This window comes from Boleophthalmus pectinirostris, unplaced genomic scaffold, assembly GCF_026225935.1.
Source record: "Boleophthalmus pectinirostris isolate CB_2022bp ecotype Guang Dong unplaced genomic scaffold, ASM2622593v1 HiC_scaffold_22, whole genome shotgun sequence".
NCBI lineage: Eukaryota > Metazoa > Chordata > Actinopteri > Gobiiformes > Gobiidae > Boleophthalmus > Boleophthalmus pectinirostris.
The window spans coordinates 36,501,901-36,525,974 of record NW_026571190.1 but is presented as its reverse complement, the minus strand read 5'-3'; the positions used below and the strand labels follow the sequence as shown (position 1 = coordinate 36,525,974).

Genomic DNA, 24,074 nt, shown 5'->3' with positions numbered 1-24,074 from the left:
AAGGGGAAGTGGCACTGCTTCTATACACTTTCTCCCTCAAACCTATTTTACTGAACAATTTTACAAGTTTCGAACACCACTGAATTGTTTTTAGCAACCCCCAAATTTTATGCGTCACGGTATAAAGACCACCAAAAAAATGCAATCTTTTTTATCAATGAGTTCTTTGAGTTTTTATCTATATGTCCTTTAATGTGATTATTATAACCGGTGATTTTAAATTGCACATAGATAAACTTTTAGACCCTGTTGGAACGACATGTGGCATTGTTTTTAATCACTGTAAAGCACTATTCATACAAAAAATTTAAAGTTTGATTAATTGATTGATTGAAATTGCACATCTGTTCCAATATAAATGGCAAAACTGAACATTTAAAAAAAATAAAAAGAGCTTTACAATGATCTTAACCACACTGTATCTTTAATTATTGTTATTTTTAGTTGAAAATTACTCACTATTCTCTAAAAAAGTTTCTTAGTGGCATCAAAATTTGTATCTCGTATCAAATCTTTACCTTTAGTATTGAAATTGAGTTTGAAAATGTGATGTTTATTATGCATTATATAGGATTTTAAAACTACTTCTCTTTGTTTTGATACTGCATAGAGATCAGCAGATGTTTTTTTTTTTGTTTTTTTTGTGTTTTCCTATGGTCGATTAGCTCTTATAATTGTATCTAATGAGCCAAAATGTAGGACAGATTTTCACCATATTCTCCAAATTATATTATAGGAGACACCATATTGTACTTTGATGTTTAAGTTACTATTATCTCTGCATAAGAACAGGAAAAAAAGATGTGTAACTGCAATTTTTAAGTCTCCTCTGGCACCAGGTTGAGCTCTGTGTTTAGTTTAGTGCCCCCTTCTGATGGACAAAAGCTAATGCCGCTCTAAAGCTTTATTTATTTCAAGTTTTTCTCAAATATCGGGCAAATCTTGGAGCTTTAAGACCGATATCTGATTTGATTAACAGCGGAATTATCTGCAAATAGTGTGTGTAGAACAAGTGACAGAGAGAGAGAGCTGAGGAGAGACACAGACTCTATATAAAGGATCACTCAAATATAGTTTTTTGTATAAAATGTTCACTTTAAAGTGCAAATTTCAGGTTGGAGCACTCATTTGACTTAATTAACATCATTATATTGAAGATTATATGAACAAATGTTGCTATAATCTGGTGCGGAACATCTGTTTTTATGAGCTTTAATGAATTTTTTTTGTGCGACCATAAACGAAAACAAAATTGGCATCTTTAAAAAATTAAGAACTAAAAAGAAAAATAGGGGTTAGTACAGGCATGTCCAACTATGGCCCGTGGGCTAAATGCGGCCCTCAGACAAACTTTTCTTGGCCCTCAGGCCTCCAGGTGAACTGGCCCAAATTACCTTGCATCAATTAAAAATGAACTTTTTACTGCAAGTTTTTTGAAAATCTGCCTTGATAAAACTAATATTTAATATTTAGTGTGTGGTTTTGAGGATCTTATCATGAATATAGTCTGATGACTCATTCTAACATGTTAAACATGCACATATTTCAATTATTCACTGTACTGAGCACCAGTTTACGGCCCTCGATCAGCCCTCTGCTTCATCTGTGTTTAGATATGTGACCATTGATGAAAAACGTTTGGACACCCCCGGGTTAGTGTATGGAAATATCTGAGTGATGATTAAAAAAAAAAAGTCCAACACTGTAGAAGCCTTTAAAAAAAGAGTATAAAGCGTTAAGTTTTGAAAGATACAGAGCTCTGGAATGAATGAATTATTCTTTAAATTTAGTTTGTTTTAAGTATATTTTGTCTCTTATATACAGTAAGTCGTAAATGAAATTGTAAATGCAAACTTGCTGTTCATACGCTGATTTTCTTTCTTGGAATTCTGTCATTGTTTAATAGGATTTGGCATAAGAACTTTTTATTTTAGCCTAAACTCTTTCAGTCATGATCCATGGAGTTGTAGTCTATGTTTTGTTTTGTTTTGTTTTATAGTGCTGCAAAATGGCCGAATAAAAAACTACTACTGCTTAATGTCCCTTCAAATTAAGATTAAACAAATGAACAAAGCTTGAAAACTACTGCTTCATGACATCACAAGGTGGAACACTGCATTTTGAGCTTTGAGGATTTCTCAAGCACCAAAACTGTGGATTGAGCTGCCTTTGTACATTATTCCAGCCTATTCTATACCTGTTCTTAAAACGCACTTGTTCACTTCGGCCTTTGACACAGTTTGAGATGTTGACATTTTATTGGATTCTGTTTTTATTCATATGTTGTTTTATTTAATTATGTTCTGTAGCACTTTGGTCAGTCTGTGTTGTTTTTGAAGTGCGTTACAAATAAAGTTGCAGTTGTGTAGTTTTAAAATTTTGGTCAAAAACCCCGGAAGCCAATCAGCGAAGGGCCATATATTCTGTGTTGTCAACGATTCCCGAGATCGAGGATTTAAAGACAGAATAAAGAGAATGTTTGGTGAATTTGATCAAGGGGAAAGACGTTATTGCCCTTCTTCCTACGGGATTTGGCGCATTACATAAGTCACGACCAAATAGCAGCGATTGGTTAAATAAAAAAAGTACCCACCTACCGTCGAGCGAACGAATCTTAATGCTGCGAGGTCAGACAGTTTCCACTACATGAAACCGGCTGATGAATCAGACTAGATGTGCGTAGGATTCAGCAGTGATGGAAGTTGTTTGGATGAATACTGTGATTTAAAACGCCGAAAAAGCAAAATAGTAGATCTTCTTTAACTTATATTGACACTATAGAATGTAGGGATGTAACAATAACCAAAATATTGCGATTTCGTATCGTCAAAAGTCTCACAATACACAAGTTTATCTGCTTAAATTCATTGTTATGGTGCAGCAACAGCTAAAAAAACTGAGAGAACTACATAGACCATGATCCTTTGCTCTGTTTCAATCCTGTTTACATGCCGAATCAATGTTATTAAGCACTTTTAAACCTTATTTACTTGGATTATGTCGAGAAAAAAGTCGCAACATCGCAATAAATACCGCGAAAACAAATCTATACCGTCACGTCCCGAACAGATTGCGCGTCGGCTCCGTTCTCCCATTGAGCAAATAAAAGAACACGAGTCCCATTGAGGCGTTCGTGAGCAGAGATATTAAACCAAATAGTGAAGTCATTTGCGGTGGTGTTTCTGAATCTGGGTGCGTTTGCGGAGTGGGTGGGAGCGTACACATGGAGGCTCTTGTTCACAGCTCAGAATAGTCACAGCGCTGAACTTGGACTCGGGCTCTATTGTGTTGGCTCTGCTCTTTAGCACATTGGACTTACATTCTTTGGTGAAACAAGAGAAGATGAATTAGAAGTATTTTTAGAGGACTTATCCAGCACACAAATGTTCCCTTTTTGTGCTTAAATACGGAGAGAGAACGGTTTTGGTTTCGGTGGTGGAAGAAGTGCTCATTTTTGTGACTTAAAGGTGCACTGTGGAACTTTTTGGTTGGGGTTACTTCACCTGTGTGTTTCTGTGGATATGGGATTTATTTATATGTATTTATAGGACATTTTACAAACAAAGTGCTGCACAGAGATCATAAAAAGAAGAAAACAAAAAGGTAAATTGCTCAAATTTGGTCATACCAGTCCTAAAACAATAAAACCAGTCAAATCAAATCCATAAAAAAACATAAAATATTGGTAAATAAGTAAAATAAATCAATCTCAATCCCGATCTGGTCCCGGTCTCAATCACGGTCTCACGGTCTCATCCTCGGTCTCAGTCTCAGTCTCAGTCTCAGTCTCAGTCCCGGTCTCCCGTCTCAGTCCCGGTCTCAGTCCCAGTCCCGGTCTCAGTCCCTCAGTCCGGTCTCAGTCCCGGTCTCAGTCTCAGTCTCAGTCCCGGTCTGCTACCAGTCTCAATCACAGTCTCAGTCCGGTCTCAGTCCCGGTCTCAGTCAGTCCAGTCCCGGTCTCAGTCCCGGTCTCAGTCCCGGTCTCAGTCCCGGTCTCAGTCCCGGTCTCAGTCCCGGTCTCAGTCCCGGTCTCAGTCTCAGTCCCGGTCTCAGTCCGGTCTCAGTCAGTCTCAGTCCCGGTCTCAGTCCCGGTCTCAGTCCCGGTCTCAGTCCCGGTCTCAGTCCCGGTCTCAGTCCCGGTCTCAGTCCCGGTCTCAGTCCCGGTCTCAGTCTCGGTCTCAGTCTCGGTCTCAGTCCCGGTCTCAGTCCCGGTCTCAGTCCCGGTCTCAGTCCCGGTCTGGTCCCAGTCTCAATCACAGTCTGGTCCTGGTCTGGTCCTGGCCTCAGTCCCGGTCTCAGTCCTAGTCTTGGTCTCAAGCCTGGTTTAGTCTAGAGTACTAAAAGTACTAAAGAGTAAAAGTATCATTTAAGTAAAAATAAAAGTACCACCTCAAAAAAACACTGCTTAAAGTTGTACTTCAAGAGTATTTTGTGCCAATTTTGAGGTCTTAAAAGGCTTCAAATGTGGTGATTTTGATAAAGATTTCTGCTGAATTTTGTTTAACAGAAACAATTAAATCAGTTATTAATTTATTTATTAATTTATTTTGAATTATTTTCTAGTTGTTTTTATTTGTATATTTTTATTTTCTCAAACTACGAATGTGTTTGAAAAAAAAAAAAAAAAAACTTTAACCTTTTCCAGCAGGTCTCAAACTAATAAAAATACAAAAACGTAGTGGAGTAAAAGCAAAAATGATCCACTTTAAAAGTACAGACACCAAAAATGCATACTTAAGCGCAGTACTTTTACTCCTTTTACTTCGTTATGTTCCGCCACTGGTCGGGTCTGTCTCTGTCTAAACAAAAAGGTAATTTCTCTTAAATGTAATAAACCCAAATTAGCATCGATGAGCTCTTCACCTCTGCTCACACGATCCCTCTATTTGGCACTTATAAGATGCTGATTAATGAGCAGGAATTTTGCTCTATTAAGACTCAAAACTGTCCTAATAAAAGACCACTCTACACGGCGTAATATCTGAGTGTACTGCTTTAGAAAGTGAAGTACGAACAGAGCTACATCTGATCTTAATCAATGTGAAGATATTAAAAGCAGAAAAAGGAAAAGCGAGCATTAAAGTGCTCCTCGGCAAAGAACTACGTCTGTCTTTTTCTACAAACACGATCTGAAACTAATGAGATTCTCGTATTGATACTTCGCGGCGACACTACATGTATATTATGCGGATTGTTCGGCGGTAACCGTGGTGACAGAATCCACGCGAAAGCAAACGCCGACAAAACGATCTGAAATTTTTTAGATTTTCTGAGTCCGAAAAAAAGAAAAACAAATACAAAATGGGTTTAAACGCATTTTTAGGAGGCGGTGATCGATTTTAGGTGTGTGATTTTGAACAAAAAGGTGAGATTGACTTGAGAAAGACTTGTTTAAAAGAAAAAAAAAACATCTCGCCTGTTGTAGTTTCACTTATTTCTCATAACCGGGATACTGAAACCGGGATACAGGGAACCGGAATATTTCAAATAACTCGGATACTCGTGTCCATGTAAATGAACTCAGTTAGTTTATTAGATCATATTTCAGTCTTGTTTATAATACGATTGCTTTTGGAGTTGTTTACATTGTGCACTCTTAAACAAATGTCTTAAATCTAACCACAATTACTAATAAAAATGACGATATAAAAAATGCATAGGTCTATATGTCTGTACCCGACATGCTAACCTTTATTCTAACGGTCTCTGACACAAGTGACATTTTAGAGTTTAATGTTAAAAATATAAAAAAGGAAACACGACTTTGTTCTAAAACCACGTGTCATTTATAGAATATGCATTTGTGAAAAGTTGAAAAAGTTGAGTTTAAAAGTGCATTTTGTAACTTTTCCGGTGGAGGGTCCGTCAAATGCTTTTCTTTGTGGACATACAGTATTGTGTTTTCGTCTGGAATGTTTCACAGTGTGGCATTAAACATAAACCTTTCTATCTATATGAAAAACAAACCAGACAAAGTTACAGGTAGAGATGTCCCGATCACATTTGATTTTGCGTATCTGCCGATACCGAGTGCCGATCCAGTACTTCTATAAAACATTATGAAATGAACCAAGAGCAAAAGAATAAGATCCAGAATGTATGGGATGTGGGGGGTCAGATTGTATTGATTTCATGTGTAGTATTTGGGCTGAACTTGTGAAAAATCAAATGTCCAAAACTTTAATTTTGTTAACTTTTCTAACCGTGCACCATCATTGTTGAAAATCTTTACTTTTACCACAGTCTGGTCTTGGAATGTGTAACTTAGTAAACTTAATCAACTGGACAAAACAGGAACCAGACCAGAATGAGATCAGACCTGAGACTAGACTCTATACCAGGGGTGGGCAAACTACGGCCCGGAGGCCAAATGCGGCCCTTCAATCTTTTTAATCTGGCCCGCCGAACTAAATTATAAGAGTCAAAGCTGTAATGCTTTGTAATGATTTTCAATTGAAATTCAAGCACGTGTTTTCTACATATCCCATGTTTTTTTTTTTCTCTTATGAGGTGGATTATCAAAACACTCCATCCATCTGCTCCTTGTCCGGCCTTTCCGTCCAATTTTAGAACCCTTTTATGGCCCATGTGTCAAAAAGTTTGCCCACCCCTGCTCTATACAATCCACACTTTGTATATTTGATATTATATGGAAGCCTGTGCATTACATTTGAAACATTTAGGCTCGTCTATGAAATCCAAACAATACAAAATCTTATCAGATAAAAACGAGATGACAGAAGCCCCACAGCCTCTCTCCCCCGCACCCCCACCACATCCACAAACCCACAGAGGAGCAACATCAGCACCGCAACATCGCTCCCACCGCTCAATAGACTCTTCATGCCGCTGGACGGACCTCTAGTACAACAGGCGCTGGGACAGACAGTCACACTAACTGGACATCCCTGAACAAGTCCTGCTCCTCAGAAAAACTGTTGTGTCCTGTGTGTTATATATGTACCGTATTTTCCGGGCTATTGGGCGCGAAAAAAAAACGACAGCACGCCCCGCAATCCAGAGCGCCCTATACACGAATCCACTCGGGTGTCCCAGCACGACTTCAGTAAACTACAAAGCCGCACCACCCACAGAACACACAAACACACAGGGAGCAGACAGCGACCGCGCGGAGAAAAACACCCACAGACACACTCATCACTCCACGCCGACGAGGAACGGAACAGAGGAACGAACCGAAAAAAGCGAGCGCAATGTGTCGCTTCTAGACACGACTGAACAACTGAGTCACTGCGAACACGCCGACAATCCAGACACACCCTCCCTACACGCCACAACTGAACAAAGCCCGGAGTCACCGTGAACGACACAAACAAACAAAAGCACTCACCCATCCAACTGTTGTGTTTCGTTTAAAGTCCGGTGCGGTTTATTTGTGAAAAAAGCTTGAAAATAGACCATTTAATGACAGTGCGTCTTATAATCCAGAGCTCCTAATAGTCCGGAAAATACGGTATATTATTTATCCGATACCTGATCAGCACGTAACATCCAAGTCCAGATCGAATCCACAATCACATGATCGGTGCCGATTTCCGATCACGTGATTGAATCGGGACAACCCTAGTTACAGGTCAGATCTGTGGAGAGGCGCAAACGAACGCCTGTTTTTTTGGTATTTTTGAGCTATAGAACCACCTGTAATTGAATAAATGTAAAGTAGAGCTGTTTAATGTCACACTGTGGAACATTTCAGGCACAGCAATGACATATCCATAGAAAGAAGCAGGCGACGGACCCCCAACCGAAAAGTTACCCACCTTTAAGTAAGAAAAACATGATTTAGAATATCATTTAGTGTCTTATCGCAAGTGTTAACGCCGAAAATAGACATCACATCCAGTCCCGATGTATAGCTTAACAAATCAGCCTGTTTATACGCACTAACTCAGATCTAAATTACCCACACAGTTTGTATCGGAGCAGCCTCTAAGAAGTAACTCCAAGATCACTCCATTTAAAGTAGATTAAATAAGCCTGTGGCCTTTAAACACTTTATAAGTCCAAATTCCTGAGCAATGAGCAGTGTTTTTATACGCCTCGTGTCTGTTGGAATCAGTGGTTCCTGTAACATTAGCCCACTATAAACTGTTGAATGCGGCCAGCTCTCGGTTCAAAGGAAAGAGACGAGAGAAGTGGTGGAAGAGCGTTTCAGCTGCGGCCCCGTCCCTGGACTTTGTGCGGACTTTTAAAGGGACCATATTACGCTATTTTCTGGTCCATGTTATAATGTTTTTTTTCATCACAAACAGACCTGGAGTTGTGTTTTGTTTCATTCGCACATGTTTAAACACACAAACCCTGCAGATTTAGATTCATTGGAGTTCTTCCCTCAAAAAGAAAAAGCTCAGTTCCAGCTTGTGATGTCATGTAGTAATACAGGAAGTGCTCCATACACCTTCACTGGAATCATTTGGATCATTTCAGCCCTGGAATTGCGGACGATGGATCAGAGCTCTGCATGGGTCCATTTTTGGAGACCTGCACCCTCCCGCACCCGCGCAGTACCACCATCAAAATACAAATTGATAAGTTACAACTTCAAGAATTACAAACACGAAATGAAATGAAACGGTTTCGCTTTCTTCAGTACGAATATGAATTCACAGATGCGACTCGACTGTCATCACTTCACAGGATTTATTTACTGAGCAGAAGAAATATTGATCGAGATGCTGGACTTTTGCACCGCACACACCACGGACTGAACCAGGACTAAACCAGGACTAAACTATAACTGAACCAGGACTCACTGTTGAGATGGGCTCGGATAGGTGCGCTGGCATAGACTGTCGGGTGACCGCGGGCGAAAGGACCGGGGAAGAGCTCCGCTGCACGGGGCTAAGTGCAGCTGTTGCCCCATTGCATTTTGCGGGCCCACTGCTCCACGGGCTCTGGGTTCTCTCTCTTAAGTCCAAGGTGACCTGGTGTAGTCCTGGTGTAGTCCTGGTGTAGTCCTGGTGAAGTCCTGGTGTAGTCCTGGTGTAGTCCTGGTGTAGTCCTGATTTAGACCTGGTTTAGACCTGGTTTAGTCCTGGTTTAGACCTGGTTTAGATCTGGTGAAGTCCTGGTGAAGTCCTGGTGAAGTCCTGGTGAAGTCCTGGTGAAGTCCTGGTGAAGTCCTGGTTTAGTCCTGGTTTAGACCTGGTTTAGATCTGGTGTAGTCCTGGTGAAGTCCTGGTGTAGACCTAGTGTAGTCCTGGTTTAGACCTGGTTTAGTCCTGGTTTAGTCGTCATTTAATCCTGGTTTAGTCCTGGTTTAGACCTGGTTTAGACCTGGTTTAGATCTGGTGTAGTCCTGGTGAAGTCCCCGTGTAGTCCCCGTGTAGTCCCCGTGTAGTCCCCGTGTAGTCCCCGCGTAGTCCCCGCGTAGCGTAGTCCCGGTGTAGACCTGGTGTAGTCCTGGTTTAGACCTGGTTTAGTCCTGATTTAATCGTCATTTAATCCTGGTTTAGTCCTGGTTTAGACCTGGTTTAGATCTGGTGTAGTCCTGGTGAAGACCTGGTGTAGTCATGGTTTAGACCTGGTTTAGACCTGGTGTAGTCCTGGTTTAGTCCTGGTGTAGTCGTCATTTAATCCTGGTTTAGTCCTGGTTTAGACCTGGTTTAGATTTGGTGTAGTCCTGGTGAAGACCTGGTGTAGTCATGGTTTAGACCTGGTTTAGACCTGGTTTAGTCCTGGTGTAGTCCTGGTGTAGTCCTGGTTTAGTCCTGGTTTAGTCCCGGTGTAGTCCTGGTTTAGACCTGGTTTAGTCCTGGTGTAGTCCTGGTTTAGACCTGTTTAGTCCCGGTGTAGTCCCGGTGTAGTCCCGGTGTAGTCCTGGTTTAGTCCCGGTTAGTCCCGGTGTAGTCCTGTTAGTCCTGGTGTAATCCTGGTGTAGTCCTGGTTTAGACCTGGTTTAGTCCCGGTGTAGTCCCGGTGTAGTCCTGGTGTAGTCCCGGTGTAGTCCCGGTGTAGTCCTGGTAGACCTGGTGTAGTCCTGGTTTAGACCTGGTTTAGTCCTGGTTTAGTCGTCATTTAATCCTGGTTTAGACCTGGTTTAGACCTGGTTTAGATCTGGTGTAGTCCTGGTGTAGTCCCCGCGTAGTCCCCGCGTAGTCCCGGTGTAGACCTGGTGTAGTCCTGGTTTAGACCTGGTTTTAGTCCTGATTTAATCGTCATTTAATCCTGGTTTAGTCCTGGTTTAGACCTGGTTTTAGATCTGGTGTAGTCCTGGTGAAGACCTGGTGTAGTCATGGTTTAGACCTGGTTTACACCTGGTGTAGTCCTGGTTTAGTCCTGGTGTAGTCGTCATTTAAGTCCTGGTTTAGTCCTGGTTTAGACCTGGTTAGATCTGGTGTAGTCCTGGTGAAGACCTGGTGTAGTCATGGTTTAGACCTGGTTTAGTCCTGGTTTAGTCGTCATTTAATCCTGGTTTAGTCCTGGTTTAGACCTGGTTTAGATCTGGTGTAGTCCTGGTGAAGTCCCCGTGTAGTCCCCGCGTAGTCCCGGTGTAGACCTGGTGTAGTCCTGGTTTAGTCGTCATTTAATCCTGGTTTAGTCCTGGTTTAGACCTGGTTTAGATCTGGTGTAGTCCTGGTGAAGACCTGGTGTAGTCATGGTTTAGACCTGGTTTAGACCTGGTGTAGTCCTGGTTTAGTCCTGGTGTAGTCGTCATTTAATCCTGGTTTAGTCCTGGTTTAGACCTGGTTTAGATCTGGTGTAGTCCTGGTGAAGACCTGGTGTAGTCATGGTTTAGACCTGGTTTAGACCTGGTGTAGTCCTGGTTTAGTCCTGGTTAGTCCTGGTTTAGTCCTGGTTTAGTCCGGTTGTAGTCCTGGTTTAGACCTGGTTTAGTCCTGGTGTAGTCCTGGTTTAGACCTGGTTTAGTCCCGGTGTAGTCCCGGTGTAGTCCCGGTGTAGTCCGGTTTAGTCCTGGTTTAGTCCCGGTGTAGTCCTGGTGTAGTCCTGGTGTAGTCCTGGTGTAATCCTGGTGTAGTCCTGGTTTGGTTTAGACCTGGTTTAGTCCGGTGTAGTCCCGGTGTAGTCCCGGTGTAGTCCCGGTGTAGTCCCGTGTAGTCCTGTAGTCTGGTGTAGTCCTGGTTTAGACCTGGTGTAGTCCTGGTTTAGACCTGGTTTAGTCCCGGTGTAGTCCCGGTTTAGTCCCGGTTTAGTCCCGGTGTAGTCCCGGTGTAGTCCTGATGTAGTCCTGGTGTAGTCCCGGTGTAGTCCTGGTTTAGACCTGGTTTAGTCCCAACCCACCCGTGTGTAATCACTACCCGGCTGTAAAACCTGCCCGTTTCTGCAACTTCCTGCCATGGATCAGACCATTTTGAGCTTTGCAGATGTAAACAGTCTAATAATAAATACTAATAATCACTCAAACATGTGTGAACGAAACAAAAAAAAAAACAACTCCAGGTCTGTTTGGACGAGGTAACAACAATTTTAACATGGATAAAACCTCGCAGGAGTCAATTTTGCGTAATATTGGACCTTTTAAATGAAGGGCGTGAACTGGTCAGTCGGGTTGTTTTTGTCTGAAAGAGCTTTGTTCACTTTATTGCAGACTGTTGCCCATATTTGTGTGTGTGTGTGTGTGCAGGTGTGTGTTGTGGTAGAGTGTGGGGGTCTTTCAGGGGTGGCTCTGGCCTTGTTTATCTGAGGAGGTTGGCCCTTATCGTGCCCGAGGGGAAAGAAATCAATAGGCCTTGGGTCCACAGAAGAAGAAGAAGCAGCTTTACGATGCCACTGTGGCCACGGTTTAAGTCTCCCACCCTGCGCTGGCATTTATCTCCGTCAGACGCAAGATGGACAACAACTAATAACACACTGGGCCGGTGTTCATATCTGGGTTTACTTACAAATATACTCGGCAAATGTGACTTGAGCAGGGTTTTTATTAAAGGTTAAAAAAAATTGTTGTCAGTAATTTTTATTCATTTTTGCAACAACTTTCAAAATATAATATAAGCTTCAAGTAAAAAAATATCTCTCTGCCATGTTATAACGTTCTCTTTAGAGGTTTTAGATGTCATCCATGCAGGTTTGAGTATTTTTGAGATGTCTCCCGGGGCCTAATTGAACCTTCTTTACGTTGAGCTGAAAGATTCTGCGTTCCTACACGAGAATTCTACCATAAATATACAAAAATATGACACAAAACTGTAAACGGCAACTTGACATAACTTCCCTTGTGGATCAGTAAAGTTTGTCTAAGTCTAAGTCTAAATCGGATGCAGTGTGAGGTCGTTTAATTAGTGGGATGGACCTGACTGTGTTGTGATTGCGCTCTGAAGGGGGAGTGTCTTATCGCGGGGATCATCTAGTGCCTCCGCTCAGTTTCATTTCTCTCCAGCGACTAGGTCAGGAATCGGAATACACTAGACCGTTCGTAAAAACCCCGGAAGTGTGAGTTCAGGCACCAGCCAATGTCGGCGCCAGTCGCAAAATAATAGTTGTGTCGTTAGGCAAGACACTTCACCTACATTGCCCGGTGTGTGGTGTGTGTGTGTGAGTGTTGGTGGTGGTTGGAGGGATCGATGGCGTAGATTGGCAGCCACGCTTTCCTCAGTCCCAGGGACAGCTGTGGCTACAGTAATAACTTACCGCCAGGTATGAAGTGAATAAATGATGCATGAAATTGTAAAGTGACTATGAGCGTCTGGAAAAGCGCTGTGTAGTGTTGTGTGTGGTTGTTGTGGTGGTTGTGGTGGTTGTGGTGGTTGTTGTTGTGGTGTTGTTGTGGTTGTTGTGGTGGTTGTGGTGGTTGTTGTTGTGGTTGTTGTGGTTGTTGTGGTTGTTGTGGTGGTTGTGGTGGTTGTGTTGTGTGGTTGTTGTTGTTGTGGTTGTTGTGGTTGTTGTGGTTGTTGTGGTGGTTGTGGTTGTTGTGGTGGTTGTTGTGGTGGTTGTGGTGGTTGTTGTTGTGGTTGTTGTGGTTGTTGTTGTGGTGGTTGTTGTTGTGTGTTGTGTTGTGGTGGTTGTGGTGGTGGTGGTTGTTGTTGTGTGTGTTGTGTGTGGTGTTGTGGTGGTTGTGGTGTTGTGTTGTTGTGGTTGTTGTGGTTGTGGTTTTGTGGTTGTTGTTTGGTGTTGTGTGGTTGTTGTGGTTGTTGTGGTGTTGTTGTGTGTTGTGGTTGTGGTGTGGTTGTGTGGTTGTGTTGTTGTGTGTTGTTGTTGTTTATTTGTAAAGGGACAGCACATATTAATGAACATAAAAAATGTAAATATGTAAAGATTATAAGTAAGTCTTTATTTATATAGAGCTTTTCACAGATTACACACATTAGACGCTTTCCAGAGTCATATTCAGCATTATTCATTCACTCTATACCTGGTGATGGTAAACTACTATTGTAGCCACAGCTGCCCTGGGGCACACTGACAGAAGCGCAGCTGCCATGCCAATCGGCACCATCGGTCCCTCCGACCACCACCATCACTCAAACACACACCACTTTCATACTAGGCAATGTGGGTGAAGTGTCTTGCCTAAGGACACAACAACAGTTATTCCCACTGGCGCCCCACTGTGGCACCTGATTTTCCCAGTGTCTCCCATCCAAGTACTAACCAGGTTTGGCTTAGTTTAGCTTCTGAGATCTGACAGGATCAGGTTTTTACAAGCCGGTATGGCCATTATAGCCAGTGTGGCTCATTTCCATCTTCAGTCCCTCAGCAGGTTGATGTGAAATCATCTACAGGACAGAAAAAAGTACAACAATAATCACACAAAAGTACATAAAACTAGCAGACTCACTGTACATACAAGTAATTTCAGACAGTTCATTTGAAGTTCAAAGTCAAGAGTTTAAAAGTTAAACCAACAACCCCTCAAAATAAAAGAAAACTTATTATTATCACTATTATTAAAAATGAAAGTGAGACTTATAAAACCTGTTAATCCATTGTGTTCAGTGAATACAGCATTTTCAAAACAATAAAAGGTAAGACGATGATCTAACTGTGTGTTGCCCATAAAAGTAAAACACCCGCTCTGTAAGGTGTTCAGTGACGCTCAGTAAATCTTCATCGGTTCATTCTGACTTCCAAAAACAAAAGCATTGACAAAGTATTTTCAGGAATGTTTCAGTTCAATTACTGCTCCCGACCTTGTCAACGGTCAACATTCTTCAGCCTCACACCTTCCAGCGAGGACACAGCCGACATTTTCTCATTGTGGTTCAAGCCGTTTACACAAAAACAAAGAGGAAATATCTGTGAGATTTAAAGAGGCACCGGGTTGAGGTCCACTGACTCATGACACCACCTTCTGTTTGTCTCATTGGCGCTGGACTAACATTTTGTTTAACATAAAGAAATAATGTGCTTCCTTCATCCGAGACTGATGCGCTGTAAACGACCCTGGTGTATTCAGCGACGGGAAGAATACGAGGAAATGTATTTAGTTACAGAATACCAAATACCTCCTTTTAAATGTATTTTTTGTAACTCAATCAGCCCAGGATCCGATCAGATTACTGTGTTCTGAATACTTCGAATACTTTTACATGGAGTTGCGTTGAAATTGTGGTGTAAAAACGTAACATTGGATTAAAAACAGCTTTGTTTGTTTCACCATTTCACCATCTTAAGTATTTCCTGTCACTGATTAGAGAAGGAAAAAACACACATGTACAACAGCAGAGTTTTATTTTTCTTACTGCAGTTTGAAGGAGAATTTGAGTGATCAAGTTCCTCCATGTGTTGTTTTTGGGAAAAGTAACTCTACTTTGAATACCACTAAGTAAGAAAGTAACTCTACTTTGAATACCACTAAGTAAGAAAGTAACTGTACTTTGAATACCACTAAGTAAGAAAGTAACTGTACTTTGAATACCACTAAGTAAGAAAGTAACTGTACTTTGAATACCACTAAGTAAGAAAGTAACTGTACTTTGAATACCACTACCATTATTATGATTTTAATGTATTTCTTATTCTGTAAAGCACTTTGAATTACTTTGTGTACGAATTGTGCTATACAAATAAACTTGCCTTGCCACTAAGTAAGAAAGTAACTGTACTTTGAATGCCACCACATAAAAAAATACTTTGAATACCACCAAATGAAAAAGTAGATGTACTTTGAATACCACTAAGTAAGAAAGTAACTGTACTTTGAATGCCACCACATAAAAAAATACTTTGAATACCACCAAATGAAAAAGTAGATGTACTTTGAATACCACTAAGTAAGAAAGTAACTGTACTTTGAATGCCACCACATATAAAAAATACTTTGAATACCACCAAATGAAAAAGTAGATGTACTTTGAATACCACTAAGTAAGAAAGTAGCTGTACTTTGAATGCCACCACATAAAAAAAATACTTTGAATACCACCAAATGAAAAAGTAGATGTACTTTGAATACCACTAAGTAAGAAAGTAACTGTACTTTGAATACCACCACATGAAAAAGTACTTTGAATACCACCAAATGAAAAAGTAGATGTACTTTGAATACCACTAAGTAAGAAAGTAACTGTACTTTGAATACCACCACATGAAAAAATACTTTGAATACCACCAAATGAAAAAGTAACTGTACTTTGAATACCACTAAATGAAAAAGTAACTGTACTTTGAATACCACTAAATTAAAAAAATTAAAAAGTACTTTGAATACCACAAAATTAAAAAGTTACTGTACTTTGAACATCACTAAATGAAAAAGTAACTGTACTTTGAATACCACAAATGAAAAAGTACTTTGAATACCACTAAATTAAAAAGTAACTGTACTTTGAATACCACTAAATTAAAAAAATTAAAAAGTACTTTGAATACCACCAAATGAAAAAGTAACTGTACTTTGAATACCACTAAATTAAAAAAATTAAAAAGTACTTTGAATACCACAAATTAAAAAGTTACTGTACTTTGAACATCACTAAATGAAAAAGTAACTGTACTTTGAATACCACAAATGAAAAAGTACTTTGAATACCACTAAATTAAAAAGTAACTGTACTTTGAATACCACTAAATTAAAAAAAATAAAAAGTACTTTGAATACCACCAAATGAAAAAGTTACTGTACTTTGAATACCACTAAATTAAAAAAAATTAAAAAGTACTTTGAATACCACAAAATTAAAAAGTTACTGTACTTTGAACATCACTAAATGAAAAAGTAACTGTACTTTGAATACCACAAATGAAAAAGTACTTTGAAGACCACTACATTAAAAAGTAACTGTACTTTGAATACCACCAAGTGAAAAGGTACTTTAAATACCACCAAATGAAAAAGAAACTGTACTTTGAATACCACTGAGTGAAAAAGTACTTTGAATACCACTAAATTGGAAAGTAACTGTACTTTGAACACCACTAAATGAAAAAGTACTTTGAATACCACTACATTAAAAAGTAACTGTACTCTGGGTACCACCGCATGAAAAAGTACTTTAAATACCACCAATGAAAAAGTAACTGTACTCTGGATACCACTAAATTAAAAAGTAACTTTACTTTAAATACCACTGTCAAAAAATAACAGAGATATTAACACAAAGAAACTCAGAAGGCAGAATTTAGGGTTTTTACTCGCGGCGAGGGACAGAGGCGCTGCTACAGCTCTTCACTGCCGAAGAGCCACCGTCCAACGTCACGTATTTATTGAATCACACAGGTTACAAGAATAAATGGGCGGTTACATTTTTCTATCACAGTAAAAAAACACACAGAATAAAAGTGTGTATTGTGTGTGTGCCAGCTGCTGAGGTGTAGGAAGGGATGTGCATAGGGAGGACTGTCCTTGCGGAAGATAACGGATAATGAGAAGTTGGATTTCCGTGAGAAATACACTTTGAGAAATACCCTTTGATAAAATAAGACAAAGAATCTTCTATACAGCATTTGAAAAACTCTTTAACAACCACCAATGAAAAAGTAACTGTTACTCTAAACTTTAAATCCTTAAATTTTCCTCAAATAATAATCTTATAATCCGATGCGCCTTATGTATTAATTGTGGTTGTGCTTACTGACCTCAAACCGATTTTATGTGGTAAACGGCGCTCAAAAATCTGTCAAAATGTTTTAGTACGACTTTGGTAAACTACAAAGCCGCACCTCTTGATGGATTGTCGAAGTATTACGGTACATGTCTGCACAGGACAGAATTTTCAGTCCTGCTCCCGCTCCCGCCCGCTAAAAATTTTAATTTTCATTCCTGCTCCCGCCTGCATCTGCAATATTTTGTTACACTACCGCCCGCAAATCCCGCAAGATGTGGGCACAAACAAACAAACAAAAAAAAGGAAAGGAATTGTCTAAAATGTGCGCGAGATTAGACCACATCTGCAAGTTTAGGCTGCTTAAAATGTTTTTATTAATGCCAAATAAAATATCCAATGACAGGCATACATGAATCATTTATATATTTTACTTTACTGTCATTTTAGTTTGCGGGACTGCAGTTTTTCATATCACTCGCCCGCTCCTGCATTGTGCAGTCCCGCTCCCGCCCACATTGAGCTTACAAAATGTGTCTCGTACCGCGCTGTTTTGCGTCGGGTCCCACGAATTGCAGCTCTCTACATTACGTGGAGTCTGACAGAACGTGACCGCATCAGCGCACAAGGAACGAGCGTTTTTTTTCAGCGCTTATAATTTATTAAAATGAGCCATGTGGTTTTAAATTTCGTTTCGGTAAAACGTAAACAAATGTGCACAAAGCTGCTTTAAACACATTATTACTCAGTGTATTTTTGAGTCCTCCTTGTAGGAAATAACTTAAATTCTATTCACATTCATAATCCACAAGACAGGGAGGCAACGCCGGGCGAATTACGTCACGATCTGCCAATGGATCGTGGACGCCTGGACTAAGGATCAGTCTCAAGTGTCGTCAGTTTGTTTCGCTTAATGCTTCTTATAATCCAGTGTGTCTTATGTATGAAAATAGACGAGTGAATTCAACATTTTTAATATTGCGCCTTATAGTCCCAAAAATACGGTACCAGCTCGTATTATGAAAGATAGGTCAACCATCTCCGCATACACGCAGTCTCTCTCCCTCTGTGGGCTTTGTGGAGCGAGTGGTGCCCTGAAATGCTCCCCGCCATCTTAGCTCCTTCGGCCATGACCTACTCTCCTCTACCCTCCCCACCCCTCGTCGCTCCAGCCCCCCGCCCGCCCTCCCGCCCTCCCGCCTCCCTCCCCCGCGCCCTGGCCTCTTGTCTAATTCCCTCCCCTCTCCTCCTCCTCCTTTCACTGAATTGCAGACTTTAGAGAAAGAGAGATCGATGAAGGCACACAGTGTTGATTGGACTGGCAGCAGGGCCCCAGTCGGAGCGCTATGCAAGAGGTCTGCGGCTCTGTGGACGTGAATTATAGGGGGAGAGTCAAAGATGGCGGCGCGCTGCTCTCTGGAATGGTCCTTTGTGCGGAGAGCTGGTTTATATCATTTCTGATCATAAATACGTTTTGTCTTTATAGATTTAGTTTTATTTTTACAATTATTTTACTGTATCTGTTTATTTTTGATTGACATTTTAACCATAGACAGGATCATGAGCAGAATAATGAGTGATGTATGAAGAGTGGGGGAGACATTAAGCATTCAGGGCATCCTATCCTACATGAATTCACTGTTATATATTATTATTGGAATATTATTTGTACATACTGTAAGTTTTGAGCTGTTTAGATCGACTATTTGAATTGGTTTCAGTGATTTCTTGTATTCGATAGTGGTTGAATCGATCATTAATTTAAGAATAGTTATATATATATTGAAGTGTCCTGAGAAGAGGAAGAAGCGTGGAGCTGAAATTCTGATTCAGGAGAAGATTATTAATCATGTATGGCGCAGCGTGTTCTGTAGATTTCAGCGTAGGACACTTATCCCAATTAAAATACATAGAAAACATGCATTTGTTGTTGTTTTTGTGCGATTGTCATCGGTGCAGCGTGTACCTGGCACATTTATGCGTCATTTGAAGGAGCCCAGGTTCAGAAAGGCTAAATTGTGGTTTCAGATTTACCTTGCGTTTGTCGTGGTCGGCCTGTACAGACGGCCATTGCTGCACGCGTACGTCCTGCTCAAGTTGCCAGTGTGGCCGTCCTCACAGCGGCATATGGATGTGGTTTCATGAATGCGGTGTGTTTAGGGTCTCAAGGCATCGTCAGGGTTTCCACAGTCATGGAAATCCAGGAAAAGTCATGGAAGTTGAAAATGTTATTTACAAGAAAAGTCATGGACTTTTGTGAATTCAATGATAGTCTTGGAAAAGTCGTGGAATTTTAGTATCTCTTTCACACAACTGTAGTGTTCTGTTAATTTATCATTAGGCTATAATGATTATTTTTAAAAGGTGAGTGGAAAGAATTAACATTTCATATTTAGCCCTAAAAGTCTGATCAATTCTACACATGTAGGTGCTGTAAACTCACGAAAAAGTCATTTTTAAACAAAATAGACAAAATATTTTATCGAAAGTGCCTTTTATTTAGACGGTGATGGCGTTTTGGGGGCTTAAAAACACAAAAATCTGAAACCACCCTCCAGAGTGGGAAAGTTGAATACGCTTCGCCGTAGTGTTTCCGTTTACACTGCCCAAGACGCAAAACTCTGGTCAAATCTGACCACGTCGCGTATGAGTTTACATCACATACATACAGTACACAGAAACAAACAAACATTTCCAAGCGTCGGACCTTCAAGCTGCTCTGGCAGATCTAATAAACTTACAGGAGACTCCAAACTAATGTACAGAATCTGCAGAGATACTATTAGTGAACAGAGAAGGATCTGCAATCACCTCTGTCAAATTCTGGACGCACCAGGTCATCGCAGGCGAATCAGACGGATATGGACGAGACCTGGAGAACCTGTCGACTGTGGCACAACTTTGAATTCCACACACTTTTGCGTCACCGTATGCGCGCAGATTTCCTCCTGAAAACACTTGTCTAAATAAAAAGCGAAGACACAACACCATTTTTGCGTCTTCTGTTCTGACCGTCATCATATAAATGTTGCCTTAGTCAGTAAAAAAAAAAAAGAATGGGAGCAGTGATCATGAGAGATAGAGTGGCTATGCTTTTGTTGTAGGGAGTATTATACCTCTGACGACATAGGCAAGGGCTGAGTTTGCAGTGTGGGGCTAGCGCAGCACAGCAATGCGACTTCTCTTCCACACTACATTCAGAAACTACACAATGACGGGTATAAAAACCATTACAGTGTGTCTAGGAGTGTACTTTATGTAACTTTGGTCTCCTGTGTGTTTCTTGTGTCCAGTCCTAAACTCCAGAAGTCCCCTCAGTGAGACCAAGAGCACCTCCTCGTCCCTGTCAGCCCTCAGCGACTCCCTGAACAGCTCAGAGGGCGGAGACCACAGCAGCGAAGAGCTCAAGAGCCTGCTGGCCCCGCCCACCCCCGCCGGCAGCCAATCGAGCTCCGGCAGCCACTCGGGATCAGGAGCAGAGGATAAAAATGAAAAAGGTAAAACACGAGAGAAAGAAGAGACTAAAGGTGCACTGGGTAACTTTTCTGATGGAGGGTCCGTCACATTACTTTCGTCATGGAGATGCTTTGTCTGGAATGTTTCACAGTACATCATTAAGCTTTTCTATCTTCATGGAGACCAAACAGGATCTGTGGAGAGGCGACCCCGCTCACAGTCAGAATGCCTGTTTTTCTAGATATTTGAGCTTTTTTTTTTTTGGTGATGGACGCCCAACCAAAAAGTTACACAGTGCACCTTTAAGATAAACAAAATACATCCTTAAGTGTGATATGCGGCTAAAAATAGTATTTATTAAACTGTAATATTGAAAACACTGCATGCCATTAAAGTTAATAACCTTAAAGCAGGATAATTTCACTAAATTGTTTTTTAAAGAGAGAATATTAAGCAAAATCGATTTCTACCATGTTATAATGTTGTTCCCTCATTCAAAACAGGCCTGAAGAGGTTTTAGGAGTCATCCATGCATGTCTGAGTAATCTAGAGATCTCTCCCAGGCCCTATTCCAACCCTCCTTATGTTAAGCTGTGAGGTTTTGTACAAAGCTCCGCCCACAAGCCTACGTCACCCACGCTCCCACACGATAATTCTCCATAAATATACAAAAACAGACAATGATGCAAACAGGTCAATTAATTATAATAAATAAATGAGTAAATAAAAAGTAGAATAAAAATAAATAATGGATAAAATTAAGCTAAAACCAGTTAAAGGAAGGCAATGGGTTTTAAGAAGTGATTTAAAAGATGATACTTACGGTGCAAAAAAAAGAAAAAAAGAAAGAAAGAAAACAACTAATACTTGACATCTGGACTTACACTTAGTTTTAGATTTATTGATCCACAAGGGAAATTACTTGGACACAGTTTTTACTTAACAAAGAGTAAAAACCATAAAAATGGTCATAATCAATTTTTAATATGTCACCCATGCTCCCACACAACAATTCTCCATAAATGCACAAAAATATGATATAAAACTGTACACAACAACTTCACAAACCTGATTCGATGTGAAGAAAAGTTCTTGTTGTTTTTATTAAAGCCAACAGAATATAACATTTAACAAAATACAATAATCAACATAAAAACAAAGCACAAAAATACAGAGCAACACCCACAACAAATACAAAACAGCAAAACTACGTATTTAGTCAGAGTTCTTCTCTCAAACAGAAAACACTCTGTTCCACCTTGTGATGTCATGTGGGGATACAGGAAGTGCTCCACCGTTTCTGGAATTGACAAGTTTTCATTCTTATCTCAATTTATGTAATTACTGTCTCTCTTTTTTCATTTTAATCTTTAATTTTATGATGATTATTTATGTTTTGATTTTGTTTTTATTGTGATTTTAATGTTTTTCTTATTCTGTAAAGCACTTTGAATTACTTTGTGTACGAATTGTGCTCTACAAATAAACTTGCCTTGCCTTGCCTAACGTGAAAAGTACCGCTTCATGACATCACAAGGTGGAACAGAGCTGAGATGTTGACTAGGATTACTCAAACATGTGTGAATGAAACAAAACACAACTCCAGGTCTGTTTTTGAGGAGGTTACAACATTATAACACGTCTTAAAGCTCACATGAATCCATTTTGTGTAATATAAGACCTTTTAATTAAAGTCCACAAACACATATGTCTCTGTTGTTGTGCCCTTTTGCCAGGCCTGGAGTGTGTCTTCTGTAACTTTGTGTGTAAGACGCGCAGCATGTACGAGAGGCACCTCCAGATCCACCTCATCACCCGAATGTTCGAATGCGACGTCTGCCACAAGTTTCTCAAGACGCCAGAGCAGCTGCTGGAGCATAAGAAGTGCCACACCGTCCCCTCCGGAGGGCTCAAGTAAGGAAAGCAAGTACACACAGAGGTTCCTAACTCCTACCCCCTACCCCCTACACCCTATGTCCTACGCGCCCTGTCCCATACTCGCTTACTACACACAGAGGTTCCTAACTCCTACCTCCTACCTCCTAAGTCCTGTGTCCTACACCTGGTCATAATAAACACAGAAACAAACACGCGAACAAATACAGCCGGGGTGTGTCCAAGACAGAGTTTGTTCCATATTAATTTAACTATTTACCAAAAAAAAGAAATTGCGTTAGTAGTTAAAAAAATATATAGATTGTTTATTATATTTTATTATATACTTTTTGTAAAAAATTTTTCACGTGGTAAAATATTAAAATAAAATATATTTTTTAATTCATAATAATTGCTGACAAGTCAATTATTAAAATAACCTTAGAATTATCATACTACTTGTGGTCATCAGATAATGCAGACATGTCAAACTCAGGCCCAGGGGCCAAATTTGGCCCGCAATATAATTATATTTGGCCCGCGACATCATGTCAAATATGTATTAGAGCTGCCTGTCGCCTACAGATAGACTATAGAGACATTATTTATTTAAAAGTTTTTTATTATTTTATATTATGTTCTGGATTCAATGTTTAAGCAAAACTATTTTTAAACATTTATTTTAGTAGTAGGTAGTAGTAGTTAGTAGGTAGTAGTTAGTAGTAGTAGTTGTAGTAGTTTATTTGGCCTTTTGCAGAACTACAAAACAAAACAATTTATAATAAAAAAAAGGTTTAATTATGACATATCTCGAAAGAAGAGAAAACAACCAGATGTTGCTGAAATTTTTCAATATTTAATCTGGCCCACGACTTTGTCCCAGTTTTTAATTTTGGCCTCTGTGAATTTGACTTTGACACCCCTGAGATAATGTATAGAAATCAGGGTTCCTACGGTCATGGAAATCCTGGAAAAGTCATGGAAATTGAAAATGTCACTCTACAGGCCTGGAAAAGTCATGGAATTTTAGCATTTCAATACAGTGAGCTTTCGATTCAATACAATATATTTCAAATCAACTCAATACCGTTCAATAAAAAATAAAGGCTAAATCATGGCTGTGATACTAAAAGTCTTTGTTAAACCACTTCTTGTCCAAAGTTAAAAAATAAACACAAACATTTTAATCATCAAAACAGTGAAAATGTCAAATAAACGAGTTTCCTTCCTCTAAACAACAAAACTGTAGAGCTGTAACAGTAAAAATATACCAATAAAATACTCTTGGTGATATACTGATACATCAACCCACGATATAGGATATATCGATACTTCAATATTTTTGCACACCCAATTCAGCAGATTTCTGAGTATTGAGGGGTTTTTTGTCTTCAGTTACTGGTCGGCTCATCAGGTCCACCTTTCTGTTTAGTACTTTTCATTATTTTTTGGGCACGGGAGGGTTTTTAAATTTCTTCAAAATCGTAAAAAAATAAGAACCAACTATAAAATAAGATAAAAAATAAAAGAAATTAATAAATATGTTGCCCTTCGGGTCGTAACACAGCGCCAATCCCTAATGAAACACTAAAACAAAAGCATGAAAAAGTTACACAGTTCACCCAAGTACAGCACAGCCGCTACTACTTTCTCTCACTGTAACTATGACGACTACTAATACTGCAGTAATTTGAATTTACAAGGGGTTTTCACTACTCGATTAGTGTGGTACATGCCAGATAAACCTTTGCTTTCAGTTCAAAAAGTCCATGTTTACTCAAT

At 40.0% G+C, this 24,074-nt stretch overlaps 1 protein-coding gene across 1 annotated transcript in view; it reads left to right on the top strand.

Moving 5' to 3' along the window:
* Positions 1 to 24,074, top strand: part of znf827 (zinc finger protein 827) — a 288,642-nt gene that overhangs the window by 249,035 nt on the left and 15,533 nt on the right. Inside the window, exons 12-13 of the mRNA XM_055158504.1 lie at positions 20,255 to 20,458; positions 22,154 to 22,331. Of these exons, the coding sequence (XP_055014479.1) occupies positions 20,255 to 20,458; positions 22,154 to 22,331 (382 nt within the window). The remainder of the gene's footprint in view (positions 1 to 20,254; positions 20,459 to 22,153; positions 22,332 to 24,074) is intronic.